The 19,832-nt window shown below is 44.3% G+C and overlaps 1 protein-coding gene across 3 annotated transcripts; it reads right to left on the bottom strand.

Moving 5' to 3' along the window:
• Positions 1-4,316: 4,316 nt before the first annotated feature.
• LOC111575727 (transmembrane serine protease 15) lies at positions 4,317-17,941 on the bottom strand. Of its 3 annotated transcripts, none has more exons than XM_023281008.3 (27): positions 17,677-17,941; positions 17,481-17,605; positions 17,260-17,327; positions 16,582-16,724; positions 16,060-16,149; positions 15,851-15,970; positions 15,655-15,760; positions 14,840-14,949; positions 14,623-14,763; positions 13,789-13,938; positions 13,604-13,709; positions 10,891-11,053; positions 10,672-10,813; positions 10,489-10,578; positions 10,092-10,217; positions 9,839-9,982; positions 9,593-9,703; positions 9,240-9,363; positions 8,858-8,953; positions 7,004-7,053; positions 6,844-6,915; positions 6,591-6,729; positions 6,100-6,281; positions 5,744-5,839; positions 4,873-5,012; positions 4,659-4,713; positions 4,317-4,573 (listed from the first exon to the last, which is right to left on the bottom strand). In XM_023281008.3, the coding sequence occupies exons 1-27, from the start codon at positions 17,786-17,788 to the stop codon at positions 4,446-4,448; spliced, it is 3,129 nt and encodes a 1,042-aa protein (XP_023136776.1). In that variant the 5' UTR covers positions 17,789-17,941; the 3' UTR covers positions 4,317-4,445. The 3 variants fall into 3 exon arrangements, with proteins under 3 accessions (XP_023136776.1, XP_035809077.1, XP_023136777.1); XM_035953184.2 differs by having other exon boundaries at positions 10,921-11,053; XM_023281009.3 differs by having other exon boundaries at positions 16,099-16,149.
• Positions 17,942-19,832: the final 1,891 nt, after the last annotated feature.

The following is a 19,832-nucleotide window of genomic DNA, read 5'->3' as shown; positions in this document are numbered from 1 at the left end:
TCTTCATGTTAGTTTGTGGTTCTACCATCATGTTAGTTTGTGGTTCTACCATCATGTTAGTTTCTGGTTCTACCATCATGTTAGTTTCTGGTTCTACATCATGTTACTTTCTGGTTCTACATGTTAGTTTCTGGTTCTACCATCATGTTAGTTTCTGGTTCTACCATCATGTTAGTTTCTGGTTCTCTGTCATGTTAGTTTCTGGTTTTACCATCATGCTCGTTTCTGGCTCTACATCATGTTAGTTTCTGGTTCTACCATCATGTTAGTTTGTGGTTCTACGTCATGTTAGTTTGTGGGTCTACATCTTGTTAGTTTCTCGTTCTACATCATGTTAGTTTCTGGTTCTATCATCATGTTAGTTTGTAGTTCTACCATCATGTTAGTTTCTGGTTCTACGTCATGTTAGTTTCTAGTTCTACATCATGTTAGTTTCTGGTTCTACATCATGTTAGTTTCTGGTTCTACCATCAAGTTAGTTTCTGGTTCTACATCTTGTTAGTTTGTGGTTCTACATCATGTTAGTTTCTGGTTCTACATGTTAGTTTGTGGTTCTACCATCATGTTACTTTCTGGTTCTACGTCATCTTAGTTTCTGGTTCTTCATGTTAGTTTCTGGTTCTACATGTTAGTTTCTGGTTCTACCATCATGTTAGTTTCTGGTTCTACATCATGTTAGTTTCTGGTTCTACCGTCATGTTAGTTTGTGGATCTACTGTCAGGTTAGTTTGTGGTTCTATGTCATGTTAGTTTCTGGTTCAACCATAATGCCAGTTTCTAGTTCTACGTCATGTTAGTTTGTGGTTCTACGTCATGTTAGTTTGTGATTCAACCAACATGTTAGTTTGTGGTTCTACATCATGTTAGTTTCTGGTTCTACGTCATGTTAGTTTCTGGTTCTACCGTCATGTTAGTTTCTGGTTCTACTGTCAGGTTAGTTTGTGGTTCTACATCATGTTAGTTTCTGGATCTACGTGACGTTAGTTTGTGGTTCCATGTCACGTTAGTGTGTCGTTCTGCGTCATGTTAGTTTGTGGTTCTACGTCTTGTTAGTTTCTGGTTCTACGTCTCTTTAGTTTTTGGTTCTACGTCATGTAAGTTTCTGGTTCTATGTCATGTTAGTTTGTGGTTCTATGTCATGTTAGTTTGAGGTTCTACGTCATGTTAGTGTGTGGTTCTACATCATGTTAGTTTCTGGTTCTACGTCATGTTAGTTTCTGGTTCTATATCACGTTCAGTTGTGGTTCTACGTCATGTTAGTTTCTGGTTCTACGTCACGTTAGTTTCTCCTCCTTCTGGACCTCAACACCTCCATGTCTCTGGATCCTGGACCTTCTGACTGAGACCACAGCCCGTCCATCTCCATCCTGCTGACCACAGTGGTGATCAGGAGATCCAGATCATCAGGACATGGCAGCAGTGGACATGGAGGACTCCACAGTGGTGGACAGTCAGGGGAAGTGAGGAGTCCATGTCCAGAGAAGAAGATAAAGACCTCGGGAGAACAACCTGCTGCTCAACATGGACCAAACCAAGGAGATGATGGTGACCTTCTGGAGGTCCCTCAGCACCGTGGAGAACATCCAGGAGAACACCACTGTTCTGTTGTTGTTATTACTGCTATTATTGTTGTTTTTATTATAATTATTGTTATTACTGTTGTTTTTATTATTACTATTGTTATCATTGTTGTTTTTATTATTATTGTTTTTATTCTTCATGTTCTCTGAGTTTTAGGAGCTCTGCATCCAAACAGAACCAGTTTGTTGAAGGTTTCTTTGTCGTATCTTATTATTGATCAGCTGACTGGATGGCATCGTCATCATCAGAAGCTGCTCTGATTGGTTCTAATAAAACAGTTTTGATGACGAACAGAAATCAAAGAGTTTCAGAGCAAAGTGGGTTTTTATAGGTTCGAGTTGAATCCTCCAGACTCTGATCGATCACATTTATAGATCATCGATCACATCTATCGATCATTGATCACATTTATGGATCTGTTTCAGTAAAACCTCCTGAACACTGAATCTGCATTTTTCTAAACAGACTTCTAAACGGGTAGTTTGACGACAACAAACGGTAAACAAACAGTAAACAAACACCTGAGCTAGCTGTTTTAGCTTCCCGGTCTCTGTGAACGGAGCTACATGCTAACTAGCTGCGAAATGCTAAGCTAACAGTCAGCTGCGGACTGTCGCCATGACGTCAGCCGCCTCGTACGTCACAGCTCAGCGTGATGTCACCGCTGCTACGACTGAAGGAGGTTAAAAGGATGAAAACGGTCAAAACTGCAAGTTTAGGCTCACCTGAAAACACCGACGCTGCCGACTGCACTTCCTGACGACGCGCCGCTGCTACTTCTTCTTCTTCTTCTGTCTGAGGAACACTCAGCTCACTAGCGCCCCCAGCGGCCTGCAGGTGGAACAATCAGTCCTACCCAGAGGACAGAATCAGGCCGTTTCTGAGCCCTGAGGAGGACCAGAGACCAGGAGAGTCTGAATCATCTTAGTCCAGCAACCAGTAAAACCAGTAAATTCCACAGCATAATAACCTACAAATAACCACAACTCCTAATGATTCCTTTGTTTTAGTGCGAAAATGTTCACATGTAAGGAATTATCTTTTCACTAAACATCAGGAACAACCTGAAATTTATGCAGAAAAATAAATTCATTTTCATCAACATTCAGCCTCAGTTCATCATTTCCACAATACAACTTCCAGATCACAGAGTGTCGACAAAGGAACACAACATTTAGTCATCTGGAACTGAACCAGAGAGGATTTACTGGAGGATCAAAACCACAAAAATCTGATTTAAAAAAGACAAAAAACAACGAAAACAAGACAAAATATTACAAAAATGAGATGCAAAATGACAAAAATGAGACAAAAAACATAACTTGAGACAAAAAGGAAACACAAAACGACAAAAATGAGACACAAAGTGACAAAAGTTAGACAAAAATCAACAAAAGACAACAAAAACAAGACAAAATATTGAACTTGAATTTCCCCCGGCATTAATAACGTATCAATCTATCTATGGTAAATGGTCTGTATTTATATAGCGCTTTACTACAGCGGAAACAATACCCAAAGCGCTTTACATTATACATCACATTCACCCATTCACACACTGATGGCGGAAGCTGCCATGCAAGGCATTAACCACAACCCATCAGGAGCAGTTAGGAGTTCGGTGTCTTGCTCAGGGAGACCTGGACATGAGCTCACCAGGCGAGGATCGAACCAGCAACCCTCCACTTACAAGACGGCCACTCTACCCACTGAACCATGCCACCCCAACTATCTATCTATCTATCTATCTATCTATCTATCTATCTATCTATCTATCTATCTATCTATCTATCTATCTATCTATCTATCTATCTATCTATCTATCTATCTATCTATCTATCTATCTATCTATCTATCTATCTATGACAAAAACGAGACAAACAACACCAAATAAAACAAAAACGAGAAAAAAATTTAAAAAGTTAAAAAGCGACAAAAAAATGGACACACGACAAAAAACTAGTAAAAAAAATTCAAAAATGACAAAAAAATAGACACACAAGTGAGACAAAAAACAACAAAAAAGACAAAAACAAGACAAAATATTACAAAACTGAGACACTAAAGAACAAAGAACAATCTAGTATTTTACTTTCTGATCCAAACAACTTGTCATGGTCTAGAAATTATTTTAAATTTATAGTTTTACTAATTTACAATCTGCAGTTAATGTCTTCTCTGGAATTTTTACACATTGAGGGCTGGATTGGACCCTCTGGAGGGATGCTTTTGGCCCACGGGCCGCATGTTGGACACCCCTGATCTACCCAGATGACTACAGATCTCCAGCCCAGTTCCCTACTGGTCAAACATGCGGATGCCTTTGTCCTCTTGTCTCTGCTCAGGACCTCCTCAGTGGACTGATGGAGCTGAACATCACATAAACCCAGAGATGATGGTGACCTTCTCCAACCAGCAGATGGCTCCAGCTGTCACCACCACCATCCATGGAAGGCCTGCTGAGCTGGTGGAGGACAACAAAGATCTGGGACTATCTCTGACAGGAAGCTGGAGCTCTCCTCTAAGGGGAGGAGGAGAATATCAGGAGACGTCACCAGAGGCAGCATCTCCTGAGGAAGCTTCAGGAGTCAGTAGTCCTCCATAGAGAGCACCACCACCTTCTCCACCACCTGTTGGTCCTATCAGCCTCCAGAACACCATTTATTCTTCTTCTACTCCTTCTTCATTTCATGTCCTGGCTGCTGCTGATGTTAGAGAAGAAATGAATCAGAATCTGAAGTTTTCTTAACGTTTTATTGGTTTTTCAGTCTTTTAAATCAGTTTTGACACATTTGATGGTTTATTTGTGAGTTTGGATACAACGTCTGGTGATCTGATTCTTGATTGGTCGCTGGAGAAGAGGTTCAGGGTGAGGTGCGAAGGTGTGAGGAGGAGCGTCTGGTCTGGGCGATCCAGGAGGAGAAGGCTGAGACTCGGGCGTAGACTCCAGGTGACTGTGGACGTCCACAGCCCCTCCCATACGAGGTCACACCTGTGGGAGCCAATCAGAGAGCAGAGTTTCCTCAGTTTACTGTGTGATGTATCGCTGTGTGTCTGTCTGTGGGCGTGTCACCGACCAATCAGAGTCCAGCGTCCGTCGTCTAGCGTCACCAGCGGACCGCCGGAGTCGCCCTGCAGGTTCAAACAGCAGGAAAACTTTATTTAAACAGATCAGAGACAAACAGGAGGAGCTATGTTACCCTGCAAACCTGAACAACCAACCAGCACTCAGATCACCTGTCACACCTGCTGTTCCAGGTGAGTGATGTAAAAGAGTCCAGGTGAGCTCACCTTACAAGAGTCCACCCCTCCCTCAGGGTATCCGGCACACAGCATGCTGGAGGTGATGGAGTACTCAGGGAGCTGCTGCTGGCACTGGTTCTGATCCACCAGAGGAACCTGGGCCTCCTGGAGAATGTCTGGGGTCGGACCTGACAGAGAATGTCATGTTCCACCATGGATCATAGAGAACATCACGTTCCACCATGTTTCATAGAGAGAACATCATGTTCCACCATGGTTCATAGAGAGAACCTCATGTTCCACCATGGATCATAGAGAACGTCATGTTCCATCATGGTTCATGTTTGTGTGTTACTGTGTGTCACTGTGTGTTACTGTGTGTGTGTGTGTGTGTGTGTGTGTGTGTGTGTGTGTGTGTGTGTGTGTGTGTGTGTGTGTGAGTGTGTATGTGTGTGTTGCTGTGTGTGTGTGTTACTGTGTGTGTGTGTTACTGTGTTACTGTGTGTGTGTTACTGTGTGTGTATTACTGTGTGTGTGTGTATATTGCTGTGTGTGTATGTTTGTGTGTGTGTGTGTGTGTTACTGTGTTACTGTGTGTGTGTTACTGTGTGTGTGTGTGTGTGTGTGTGTGTGTGTGTGTGTGTGTGGGCGTGTGTAGGTGTATGTGTGTGTATATATTGCTGTGTGTGTATGTTTGTGTGTGTGTTACTGTGTGCTACTGTGTGTGTGTGAGTGTGTATGTGTGTGTTGCTGTGTGTGTGTGTTACTGTGTGTGTGTTACTGTGTTACTGTGTGTGTGTGTGCGTGTGTGTGTGTGTGTGTGCCTGTGTAGGTGTGTGTATGTGTGTATATATTGCTGTGTGTGTATGTTTGTGTGTGTGTGTGTGTGTGTGTGTGTGTGTTACTGTGTGTGTTTCACCTCCTTCAGTCTGTCGTCCCCATCCAGCGATGAAACATTTTCTTCCTGCTGTGAAACTCTGACCTTCAGCTGCTAAACACACCGGCTGGACCCAATCTGACACACACACACACACACACACACACACACACACACACACACACACACACACACACACACACACACACACACACACACACACACACACACACACACACACACACACACACACACAGGCAGGTGTTTATTCTCAAGTGTTGTCTGCAGGTTTGAGTCCTACAGGATGGTGTTGCTGATTGGCTGATTGGTATTGACCGGTGAAGCTGATTGGCTGATTGGTATTGACCGATGAAGCTGATCGGCTGACTGGTACATACCGGTGAAGCTGATTGGCTGCTGCAGGTGCATCATGGCGATGTCGGCCTGCTTGGTGATCCTGTCGTACTTTCTGTGGAAGATCACGCGATCCACTCGTCGGGTCTGAACGTGCTCAGAGTCACTGTGGATCTGAGAGTGGAGTCCGAACACAGCCTCCCAGGACTGCAGGTGGATGTTTTTCCTGCAGAGACATCATGTGTTCATCATTAGTTACTGCCGGCACCACCTGCAGGCTGAAGTCTAACCCACAGCTGAGGGTTCAGAGGAGTCCACAGGTTAGAGGTTCAGAAAGTCATCAGGGTTCCTAAAAGTGACTGAAAGCAGCAGCGTGATCACAGAAGTCTGGTCAGACCTGACTAACAGATGGAAATGGTGGAGATTAAACATGCGTTAGAAGATGCTCTTTAATCTAAACCTCTGACTCAGAGAGGACGGAGCTCACCTGGACAGGTGTAGTTTTCGTGTCATACCGCTGATTGGACAGACTCACCCGTAGACGCAGTGTGCAGCAGTCAGCAGCCAATCCCGGCCAATCAGAGAGGCTCCACAGCGATGATGCCCCCGCCACTGCAGAGACACAATCCATGGCCACGCCCCCTCCATAGCGTTAACCCCGCCCACCACTCGGCCTGACAGGTACAAACACTCAGGTGAAGCATTCAGACTGAATCTATCAGGTCTGATTCTATTCCTCATTCTATTCGTTCCTCTCTAGTTCCTGCTCAGGTTTACCTTTTACCTACCTTGACCAGGCACTCTGTCCTCTGATTGGTCCGACTCACTTGTGACATTCGAGGCCAGACGGACTCCACAGGCTGAAACACAGACTCAGGTTCATCCTTCACGTCAAACACGATGCACCTGAAGATCACCTGAAGAGCTCTGAACAGCTGAGATACTCACGTTGGTTGTTACAGCTCAGAGAGACCACCTGGTCCCTGCTGCAGGTCCCACTGCAAGAAACCACGTCACGTATGAACAACGTCATGTATGAACCACATCACGTATGAACATCATGTATGAACCAGGTCACGTATGAACAACGTCACATATGAACCACATCACGAATGAACCATGCCACGTATGAACCATATCACGTATGAACCACGTCACGTATGAACCATGCCACGTATGAACCATGTCACGTATGAACCACGTCACGTATGAACCACATCACGTATTAACCATGTCACATATGAACCATGCCACGTATGAACCATGTCATGTATGAACAACATCACGTATGAAGCATGTGAAGTATGAACCATGTCATGTATGAACCATGTCACGTATGAACCACGTCACGTATGAACCACATCACGTATGAACCCTGTTACGTATGAACCATGTCATGTATGAACAACGTCACGTATGAACCATGTCACTATGAACTGTCACGTATGAACCACATCACGTATGAACCATGTCATGTATGAACAACATCACGTATGAACCATATCACGTATGAACCACGTCACATATGAACCATGCCACTTATGAACCATGTCACGTATGAACCACGTCACGTATGAAACACATCACGTATTAACCATGTCACATATGAACCATGCCATGTATGAACCATGTCATGTATGAACATCACGTATGAAGCATGTCAAGTATGAACCATGTCATGTATGAACCATGTCACGTATGAACCACATCACGTATGAACCACATCACGTATGAACCATGTCATGTATGAACAACATCACGTATGAACCACATCACGTATGAACCACGTCACGTATGAACCATGCCACGTATGAACCATGTCACGTATGAACCACGTCACGTATGAAACACATCACGTATTAACCATGTCACATATGAACCATGCCACGTATGAACCATGTCATGTATGAACAACATCACGTATGAAGCATGTCAAGTATGAACCATGTCATGTATGAACCATGTCACGTATGAACCACGTCACGTATGAACCACATCACGTATGAACCATGTTACGTATGAACCATGTCATGTATGAACAACGTCACGTATGAACCATGTCACTATGAACTATGTCACGTATGAACCACATCACGTATGAACCATGTCATGTATGAACAACATCACATATGAACCATGCCATGTATGAACCATGTCACGTATGAACCACGTCACGTATGAACCACGTCACGTATGAACATCACGTATGAACCACGTCATGTATGAACCGTGTCACGTATGAACAACATCACGTGTGAACCACATCATGTATGAACATCACGTATGAACCACGTCATGTATGAACCATGTCATGTATGAACAACGTCACGTATGAACCATGTCATGTATGAACAACGTCACGTATGAACCACGTCACCTATGAAAAACATCACAAATGAACCCCGTCATGTATATACATCATGTCACGTATGAACCATGTCATGTATGAACGTCACGTATGAACCATGCCACGTATGAACCATGTCACGTATGAACCACGTCACATATGAACCATGTCATGTATGAACCAGGTCACGTATGAACCATGTCACGTATGAACCACGTCATTTATGAACCACGTCACGTATGAACCACGTCACCTATGAAAAACGTCACGTATGAACCACGTCACGTATACACAACATCATGTCACGTATGACCAATGTTAAATCATGTATGAACAATGTCATTGTCATGGTCAGCCTCTAGTTGAGTTTAAGTCCTAGTCCTGAGTCTAGTCTTGGTTCTCACTATGGTTTTATTGGAAGTCCTGTTTCCTTTTCTGGTTCTGGTGTTCCGTACCTGACGATGGTTTCCAGTGTTCTGTTACTGGTGACTGTGATGGTTACAAATGGGGAATCCTGAGGCAGAGCCGGCAGCAGAGAGGTTTCTCCGGTCCTGCACATCAGAAACCAGACGTAAGGAACTCTTCATTCAGCCACTGACCTGTCTGACATCTGAGTTTACCTGTACCCCAGGTACTGACATCTGAGTTTACCTGTACCCCAGGTACTGACACCTGAGTTTACCTGTACCCCAGGTACTGACACCTGAGTTTACCTGTACCCCAGGTACTGACACCTGAGTTTACCTGTACCCCAGGTACTGACACCTGAGTTTACCTGTACCCCAGGTATTGACAGGTGAGTTTACATGTACCCCAGACACTGAGAGGTGAGTTTACCTGTATCCCAGGTACTGACAGGTGAAGTTGGACAGGTGGGAGCTCCAGGTGTCACCACACACGGTGAACAGAGACGAGTTGAGCTGAAACTGAAGCCGATTGGAACCGTTCACTTGCAGCACGACTGAGACACAAACACAAAGTGCTAGTTATTAGTTAGCTAGTTATTAGCAAGTTAGTTATTAGTTAGCTAGTTACAAGTTAACTAGTTATTAGTTAGCTAGTTATTAGTTAATTAGTTATTAGTTAGCTAGTAATTAAATAGCTAGTTATTAATTAGCTAGTTATTAGCTACAATCATAATAATCAGTTATTGATCTCCTACATTACTAATAATCAGTATCAGTGCTCACTACAGTCGGCTTCATCAGATGCATCAGGACAGTCAACCACGCTGTCACACAGACCGTCACCATGGATACAGCTTCCTGTCTGACACTGGAACTGACCACCTGTACACAGAGCTGTTGACACAGAATACATTCAATCAATAATCAATACATGATGAGACAGAACATCTGATCAGGACGTCCTGATGGTTCTGACTGGTTTCATATTCAGAGGTTTAATAAAGCTGACCTCTGACCTCAGACACTCACCTGGTGCCCCCAGATGGACCCCGGAGGTGAAGTTGGCTTTGAAGCCCCGACCAAAACCCGACTTATCCGTAGAGAACCGTACTATAATCTGATTGGCTGTTGAGAACAGGTCATGGGCAGGGCCATCGCTACCGGTGAGAACAGCTGAAAGAAGAAAACAACTCCAGGTAAATACCTAAAGCAGGATAAAGTCACCTGCACAGGTATAAGTCAGGAAGAAGCTGCAGAGGATTGTGGGTAAAATGCTTCTCACCCAGTAAGGTGGAGTTCGGCCCCACCCCATCCCGCACCTCCACCACATCATAGGTCGCCTCCACGTCAAAGTCCAGGAAGTGGAGCTGAATGTTGTGGCCCTCCGCAGCATGAAGGGTCCACACACCTGTAGCAGAGCATCATGGGTAAATACCACCAGGTAAACATGTCGCACATGCTCAGTACACAACAGGAAGTCAGGATCAGTGGGTCTGGAAGCAACATTTATAAACACAAATACAAGAATACATGTAGCAGTAGAACAGGTAGAAGAACAGGTAGAAGCACATGTATGAATAAAAACTCTAAGTACAGGTATGAGTAAAAAGTATAAGTACAGGTAGAAGTAGAAAGTACAGGTGTAATGGGAGGTACAGGTACGATGCAGGCGTACTCACACTCTGCTTGGTTCCCGTAGGATTGTGGGTAGTTTGGGGAGCTGAAGGTGGAGTTTGGCTCCCAGAGGTCGAACGGTCCTCCACAGTCAGCTGGACCAATCAGAGAACAGAAGGGGCGGAGTCAGAATGGATCGACAGCACAGGTGTGTGCCTGGTGGTGCTCAGGTGTGCAGTTAATCTCACCTGGTATGGGGGGCGGGGTCATCGGAGGCATTACATTGGTTGGCTCAGGGGGGGCGGGGCCACATGGAGCAGATGTCAGCATGATGTCATCCAGAGCGATGTCGTTGAACACGCCTTCTTTCTTCAGCGCTTCAAAGGTCACCTGCAGAGGTCAGAGGTCAGCTGATCAGAACCTTCCTGACCGATGTGATGCCACTAGGGAGACGTGATATCACTGACCGTGGCCTTTAATGTCAGATTGAGGGTCACCTGGCCATAGTTCCAGGTGTTGCCATAGTTACCGTCCTTCTGGAAGAGCACGGTGGCGGCAGATTCGGGTTGCCATGGCAATGGCAGCAGCAGGACTCTGAGACGGTGGACGTCGTCTCCAAACATGTGGTACCTGAGGACAGGTGTTTACATGTTGTGATTGTTTACTAGTTACCTGAGGACACGTGTTTCCATGTTGTTGTTGTTTACTAGTTTATTGTTGGTGCTACTTTAGCTTTGAGTCACCTTCATGCTAATGTCAGATGGACAGACGCTGCAGGAGGTCGGGTATGATCTGTTCAGTGTTGGTCTGTAGTCTAAATCTGACCTTCTCCCAACTACAACATAAACCCAAAGTTCAGAGAGAACCTCAGACCTGATGCTTTCATGTTCTGCTGCTCTGTCGGTGTCTCTCCTCCTGACATCAGGAAACCTCTCAGCCTGAATCATCTGATCTCCTGATCCTCTCTGGACCTCCTCATCCTCTCTGGACCTCCTGATCCTCTCTGGACCTTCTCATCCTCTCTGGACGTCCTCATCCTCTCTGGACCTCCTGATCCTCTCTGGACCTTCTCATCCTCTCTGGACCTCCTCATCCTCTCTGGACCTCGCTGAACTTCCACAACACTAATTTGTTGAATGACTTATTTTTGTTAACCTTTTGGTTTGTTTTTATTTCCATGTTTGTTTGTTTGTTTAGATGTTTCAATGGTTTTATTTACATTTGCTTGGACCATTTTAGGCTCCTGTTAATTAACAAACCTAATGTTTCCTTTTACTGTTTGCAGATGATGAACAGATTTACCTGCAGGTTAGTGGTTCACTGCAGCCAGAAGATCTGAATCATGTTGGGCATTCATTGTTGTCTCAACCAAATCTGAAAAGTTGTTGTTTTACCCGTCCAGACCTATCAGTTGACTGTGTCTCGTGCTCTCGGCCTTCTAGATGTCCATGATTGACCCTTTTCTAATATCTGGGTGTGATTTTTCATTGTGCTTTTAAATTTGACAAACAGATCAGATCAGTTCTGTTGTTAAAACTGGATTCTTTCAGTTGAGACTGTTGACCAAAGTAAAGTCCTATCTGTCCCCAGGGACTCTGAGAGTCAAACATGCCTTCATCTCATCTAGACTAGACTATTATAAACCTCTGATGTGGTCTGGATCATCACATCTAGACTATTGTAGACCTCTGGATTTGGTCTGGATCATTACATCCAGACTGGACTATCATAGACCTCTGGATGTGGTCTGGATCAGATTCTTTCTGGTCCTAAACGCTGCTGCTGGGTTCTAACAGGAACTAAGAAACGGGAGAACATCAATCCAGTTTTAGCTCCACCAGCTTCCTGTTGCTTCAGGATTGTTTCTAAGATTTTATTGCTTGCTATTAAGGTGTTAAATGAGTTGGCATCTTCTTATTCATCTGGGCTTTTACATGTTCATGCATTAGCTCTGTGGTCGGCCAGTCAGACGGTCCTTAAAGCTCCTAGACACAGAGGTGACTGTTCCTCCTCTGTGGCTGCAGTCTGTGGAACCGTTTACCTGTTCAAATACCTAGATACCTTCAAGCTCCTAATGAAGACAGATGTTCTCTCTGCTTTTATCTGAAGTTGAGCGTTGATACCTTGACATGTTGTTTATCTTGTTCTGTATATTTTCTTCACAGATCATATTTCGTTTCTATCTTCAACCTTGAAATATTTTGGTCAACCTTTGGTTGTTTTTCGATCTGTTAAATAAAAATGTTGACCTGACTTGCTTCTATTTTTATGTGTGCATGTATTTATGTTGTTTACATGTATATTTTTTTATGTTGTATTACATGTGTATAGGTGCGTGTCCACTACATGTGATTTTCCTGCACGGCAACGCACCACATCTAAAAATCACACAGATGGCGGGTGGTCACTAGTGGATCACAACATTGTCACATGACAAAGCTGAGCAACAGCGGGCTGCTACATGGTCACATGACCGAGCTTTCAGCTGGACAGTCCGACAGATGAGTCGGATAAACACAGCAGCTCACAGCTCGAAACATAGTGCATGTGGCATGCTGGTCCGGTTGCGGTGTGTTTCCAGCTGATCCGGTGTGTTTACCTGCAGCTCATTTGCATAAAGTAGACTGGACTCCTACTTTATGCAAATTGGATGCGGCGTGCGGAGATTCCACACATCGTGAAACTGTCCTCAAACATCTAAACTAGGTGTCGGTGACATAAAACCAGGACAGATTCAGCTGCTGCACAGATTATTTCTGCCTCAAATGCTTTCAGAAATATTTTTCGCTGAAGTGTTTTTGAAATAAAAGGGAAAGGTTGCGGCCGAGCCGCTGTGTTTATCTGACTCATCTGTCGGACTGTCCAGCTGAAAGCTCGGTCACGTGACCACGTAGCGGCCCGCTGTTACAAAACGCTGTCATGTGACCATGTTGTGGTCCACTAGTGACTGCCCACCGTCTGTACGATTTTCAGATGCGGTGCGTTGACGTGCAGGAAATTCACATCTAGTGAACACGCAGCTTATGTGTTTATGTTGTTTACATGTGTGTTTGTTTATATTGTTTACATTTGTATTTGTTTCATAAAGTTGCTTTGATGTTTTTGTTTATTTTCTGTTATTTCTATGTTTGCTTGTTTTCCATTGCTTCCATGTGTGTTTGTTTATTGCTTGTTGTTTACCAGAAGCTCATACACATGGGCTGTGTGGGCGGAGTCAGAGGGAGGCTGTGGATCCTGAAGGTCTTGGGCTGCTGGCTGGGGTTCAGAGGAGTGACGATGTAGAAACCTGAGAGTCCAACACCAGCGGATCAGTGTCACCTTCTATTGATCTGATCAGCTCTGATCAGGACTGACCTGGAACTCACCTGAGCCGTTCTCCAGCGTGTGGTCCCCGCTGGGGCCGGTGTTGGGGGGCATTGTGGAGCCACGGGTTCGGATCCAGTTGGAGTCGTGGTCCTGCAGCTGCCTCCAGAAACACATGCCATCCTCGAAGCTGCAGCTGAGCTTCTCCTGGTCTGAGAACAGCAACAGGAAGGACAGACAGGAAGCTGCATCACTAACCCAACCCTCAGAGAGTGTGCTACAGTGTCTTACTGTGTTACTGTGTTACAGTGTGTGTTACTGTGTGTTACAGTGTGTGTTACAGTGTGTGTTACAGTGTGTGTTACAGTGTGTGGTACAGTGTGCCACAGTGTGTTACAGCGTGTGTTACAATGTGTGTTACAGTATGCTACAGTGTTACAGTGTGTGTTACAGTGTGTTACAGTGTGTGTTGCAATGTGTGTGTGTTACAGTGTGCTACAGTGTGTGTTACAATGTGTGTTAAAGTGAGTGTTACAGTATATTGCAGTGTATGTTTCAGTGTGTGTTACAATGTGTGTGTTACAGTGTATGTTACGATGTGTGTTACAGTGTTACTATGTGTTACGATGTGTGTTACAGTGTTACTATGTGTTACGATGTGTGTTACAGTGTTACTTTGTGTTACAGTGTGTGTTACATATATCTTACATGTGTGTTACAGTGTGTGTTACGATGTGTGTTACAGTGTTACTATGTGTTACGATGTGTGTTACAGTGTTACTTTGTGTTACAGTGTGTGTTACATGTATCTTACATGTGTGTTACAGTGTGTTACAGTGTGTGTTACAGACAGGAAGCTGGATCCCTAACCCCACCCCTCTGCTAGGAACTCTTACCGGACAGGTTGGACAGATTGGTGGCGCTGTAAGTCGCCTTAAACCCTGGCAGAGTGACGATGTCATCAGAGAAAAACTCTACAGTCGACTGGTCGGTCAGCAGCCACGCAGTCCCGGGGGGGGTGAAGCCTGAGAGCTCAGCTGCCAATCAAAATCAAGTTAACACGTCAGATAAAGTGTGGACAGGTGAAGGAGGAGAACCAGGTGTTCAGCTCACCTGTGAGCACTTTGTCCGGTCCCACGCCTTCGTACAGTCTGAGAGTGTCGATCTGTTCTTCAGTTTCAAACTGAGGGAAGTCTAGGCGAATAGACAGTCCTGTATCAACCCTGAGAACACCACAGCAATGTGTTACAGTGTGTTACAATGTTACAGTGTGTTACAGTGTTTGTTACAGTGTGTTACAGTGTGTTACAGCGTGTGTTACTGTGCTACATTGTGTGTTACAGTGTCACAGTGTGTTACGGTGTTACAATGTGTTACAGTGTGTTACAGTGTTTGTTACAGTGTGTTACGGTGTGTTACGGTGTGTGTTACTGTGCTACAATGTGTTACAATGTGTTACAGTGTTTGTTACAGTGTGTTACAATGTGTTGCAGTGTGTTACAGTTTTACAGTGTGTTATAGTCTGTGTTTCAGTGTGTGTTACAGTGTTACAGTGTGCTACAGTGTGTTACAGTGTTGCAATGTGTTACACTCTGTGTTTCAGTGTGCTATAGTGTGTTACAGTGTCTTACAGTGTGTGTTTTACAGTGTATGTTACAGTGTGCTACAGTGTCACAGTGTGTTACAGTGTTAGTGTGTACTGCAGTGTGTGACCGTGTGTATTACAATAATATAGTGTGTGCACTGCACCACACACTGTAATATTGTAACACATACTGTAACACACAGTAACATTGCAGTGTGTGTTACATTGTGGGCTTGTTGTGTTACATTGTGGTCTTGTTGTGTTACATTGTGGTCTTCTTGTGTTATGCTGTGGTCTTGTTGTGCTATATTGTGCAGTGATTGTGTTATTGTTGTGTATCTACCTGATGATCCAGCGGCAGAAGGTGCTGATGTTCTTCATGTCAGACTCCGTCACACTGAACGATCCGTTCGGTCCTCTGAGCACAAACTGTCCGTCACACATGGTTGCTATGGAGACAGGAATGATCCAATGATCCCAGCGTCACAGGTGGGCTGAACACCTGAACCAGACGAAACACCTGAAACATGATTGGTTACCGCAGTGAGCAGCAGCTTCATCAGAGGCGTCGGGACAGTCGTGGACTCCGTCACACAACCGATCGGTCGCCACGCACGTCAACCAATCAGCACACAGCATCTCATCGGAAGAACAGGTGACTGCACACGGAGCACACAGGTGTTAGAGACAACCCCACACACCTGGACAGGAGCAGCTGCAGGTGTTTTACCTGCTGTAGGGGTTTTACCTGCTGTAGGTGTGGTGCTGGTCACTGTAGGTGTTTTACCTGCTGCAGGTGTGGTGCTGGTCGCTGCAGGTGTGGTCTCCTCAGTGTTCTCTGCAGAAACACAAGAGGTTCTTCCATCTCCATATTTCTCCTCAGATGTTAACCTCTGAACTAATGTTGTCTCCTCAGAGTTCCATAGAGGTTCTCAGTCATCAGGTCCTGGTGATCGTAGGAGCTTCAGGAGAAACCAGCTGGAGGTTCATGAAGATATTTCTGAAGCATCTTCTAGAACCTCCAGCTGGTCTCTCCTGGACCTCCTACCATCTCCTCATCCTGTAGATGTTCTTCTATCTCCATGTTTCCAGACTCCTCAGAGAGTTTTACCCGTTTATTGATCAGGACTGAAAGCCTTACCTCACTGATGACATCACTGTGACCTCATCACCTCATTGATGACATCTCTGTGACCTCATCACCTCCCTGATGACATCACTGTGACCTCATCACCTCCCTGATGACATCACTGTGACCTCAGAGACTCACCTGTGATGTGGATGCTGTTCCTGTCAATGACCAATCCCCCGCCATCGGCCTCCTGAAGCCCCGCCTCCAGCTGCTGCTCCACCTCCTTGGGCTTGATCAGCTGATCGAACCAGAGGTCAAAGGTCACCACCACGCTGCCTCGACTGGTGATCAATAACTCAGATTAGGTCATCAATAAAGTCCTCAGCACATTTATTAGATACACAGTTCCAATCAATCAATCAATCAATCAATCAATCAATCAATCAATCAATCAATCAATCAATCAATCAATCAATCAATCAATCAATCAATCAATCAATCAATCAATATCATAAGGATAAGAAACAACTGATGAGTCCCTTCATCAGCTGATCAACATGATCAATCAGTAATAATGTGATTGATCAGTGATCTGTGATTGGTCAGTAGATCAGTAATGATGTGTTATTGATCAGTAATGATGTGTTATTGATCAGTAATGATGTGTTATTGATCAGTAATGATGTGTGATTCATCAGTAATGATGTAGTTATTGATCAGTAATGATGTGTGATTCATCAGTAATGATGTAGTTATTGATCAGTGGTGTGTTATTGATCAGTAGTGATGTGTGATTGATAAGTAATGATGTTATTATTGATCAGTAATGATGTGTGATTGATCAGTAATGATGTAGTTATTGATCAGATATCTGACCTGAAGCGTTGAACCTGACAGGACCTGAATGCCTGTTTTAGCTCACTTAGACTGAAGGCCTCGGACACCTGTCAGCCAATCAGAGGTTAGACTGAGGTCAAGTGACTTTACAGTGGAACCTGATCTGTTTGATGTGTGACTGAAGTAATGAAGCTGATCAGATCAATATTCTGGCCTTGTGTTCTGTGAGAAGGAAACATCTCCTCTCAGATGAAACTCACCAGCTGCTGGACGTCGAAGGCCAGAGACTTGAAGAGCAGACTGCTGGAGTTCTTCAGCTCTTCAGAGAACTCAGCTCCCTGTTTGATCACCATTCGCCCCCTCAGCCTCCCCGGCTCCTCAGCACCTCCACACCAACAACAACATAATCAATACCTGCCCTGATGTCATCGATCGGTGGCTGAACCGTGAGTCTACCTGCAGGCTCCAGGCTGAGATACGAGACGACTATCAGGCCGACACAACAGACGAGGAGAAGCAGCACCACGACGCTGAGGAGAACCTCCAGAGACGACAGCCGGCGAGTCATCCTGAGGACTGATCAATACCGATCGATTGAAATGATGAGAGAGAGCCTTCAGCTGCTTGTATGACACCTGTCAGTTTCTCTGCCGAGATCAGCTGCTGCTTCTTCGTCTGTTTACTTCATAAACTCTGAGCGGCTGACTGACCTGTTGGACTCTGAATCTGATCCCTGATCAGCTTTTATTGAGCTGCAAATGACAAATGACTCAGTATGACGGCAGCAACTGATAATCAATACAGCAGCTATTAATCAGTACAGCAGCTATTATTCAATTTTTTGTTGACAAGGTCAGAAACATTAGAGAGACTATTTTTCCACTGTCCTCTTTAAATGCTGACTTTGGTATATCTTTGTCTTCTAAGTGGTCATCCTTTAGCCCTGTGACCCTACAGGATATCACTGCTCTGCTTCAGAAAATGAAACCCTCCTCATCTCCTGCAGATGTTCTCCCTACAAAGTTGTTTAATACTGTTTTTAACATTATTGGCCCCACAATTGTGAAATTGATAAATGTTTCACTCTCAACTGGTGTGGTTCCCAGCTTTTTTAAACATGCGGTTGTTGAACCAGTACTTAAAAAGCCGAATCTAGACCCCTCACTACCTCTAAACTACAGGCCTATTCCCAAACTTCCATTTCTGTCTAAGATAATGGAAAAAGTGGTAGCAGAGAATCTCATTGTGTTTTTAGAAAAATTTAATGCTCTTGACAGATTTCAGTCAGGGTTCCGCAGAAATCATTTCACTGAAACGGCCTTGATCAGAGTCTCCAGTGACATTATGATGGCAGCTGACTCTGGTGAATACATGGTTCTGGTTTTATTGGACCTGTCATCTGCTTTTGACACTGTTGATCATAACATAATGATAAATAGACTTGAACAGATAGGGTTGTCTGGTTCTGTCATGAAATAGTTTACATCTTACCTCTCTGACAGAAGTTTTAGTGTCCTTGCTAATCAGATTCTCTCTGAAATGGCATGCCTGACGTGGGGTACCACAGGGCTCGGTTTTAGGACAATTTTGTTTTTATTGTATATTCTCCCTCTTGGGAAGTTAATTAGTCAGTTTAAGGATATTTCTTACCATCTGTATGCAGATGATATCCAATTATTCTGCTCCTTTAAGGATACTGAGTTGCACAAACTGTTTTCCTTAACCAGCTGTTTGACCAACATAAATCATTGGTTAACTGGAAATTTTCTTTAATTGAACTTAGATAAGACGGAGACACTAATTGTTGCCCCAGAAAATAGGATCCCCTTGATTAGGCATCACTTAGGCACCTTAGGCTCGTCCATCCAGTCTAGTCTTAGAAATCTGGGTGTTGTCTTTGACTCTGCCTTGTCTCTGGAGCAGCATACCAAAAATTTAATTAGAAACTGCTTTTTCCAGCTAAGGAATATTTCTAAACTGAGAGCTCTGGTGTCTAAAGCGGAGCTTGAAATGTTCATTCACGCCTTCATTTCTTCACGTTTAGATTACTGTAACAGCCTTTTTACCTGTTTGAGCCAGAAAGAACTTCATCGCCTACAGGCTGTTCAGAACTCTGCTGCAAGGCTCTTAACCCGCAGTAAAAAAAGAGATCACATCACCCCCGTTTTAAAAGAACTTCACTGGCTCCCAGTTCATTTTAGGATTCTTTTTAAAATTTTAGTTATCACTTTTAGAGCTCTGAATGGTCAAGCTCCAGCCTATATCTCTGATATTTTAAATTGCTACAACCCAAAACGTTCTCTGAGATCCTCAGGCCAAGGATTGCTGGTCATTCCCCATACCCGCTTTAAAACCAGAGGGGATCAAGCCTTTCAAGTAGTGGCCCCTAGGCTATGGAATGCTTTGCCAATGTCTCTGCGCACTTCAGATTCTGTTGAGTCCTTTAAAAGGCAGCTGAAGACCTGGCTGTTCAGTCAAGCTTTTAGCTCGGTGGTGTTGTTGTGACAACTTCTTTTGTTTTCTGTGTTTGTGCTCATGGTTGTGTCACTCCTTGTTTTTATTTGCTGATACAGCAGCTATTAATCAGTACAGCAGCTATTAATCAATACAGC

This window comes from Amphiprion ocellaris, chromosome 14 (assembly GCF_022539595.1).
Source record: "Amphiprion ocellaris isolate individual 3 ecotype Okinawa chromosome 14, ASM2253959v1, whole genome shotgun sequence".
Taxonomy (NCBI): Eukaryota; Metazoa; Chordata; class Actinopteri; family Pomacentridae; genus Amphiprion; species Amphiprion ocellaris.
The sequence above is the reverse complement of the archived record's forward strand: the minus strand, read 5'-3'. Positions and strand labels throughout refer to the sequence as shown.

Excerpts from the sequence above, each read along its gene's own strand:
- LOC111575727 (XM_023281008.3), bottom strand. The coding sequence starts at position 17,788 with ATGACTCGCCGGCTGTCGTCTCTGGAGGTTCTCCTCAGCGTCGTGGTG. Across the intron at positions 9,704-9,838 it reads GGTCCATCTGGGGGCACCAG|CTCTGTGTACAGGTGGTCAG; the intron begins GTGAGTGTCTGA and ends CTGTGTCAACAG. Across the intron at positions 7,054-8,857 it reads ACACTGGAAACCATCGTCAG|TGGGACCTGCAGCAGGGACC; the intron begins GTACGGAACACC and ends GGTTTCTTGCAG.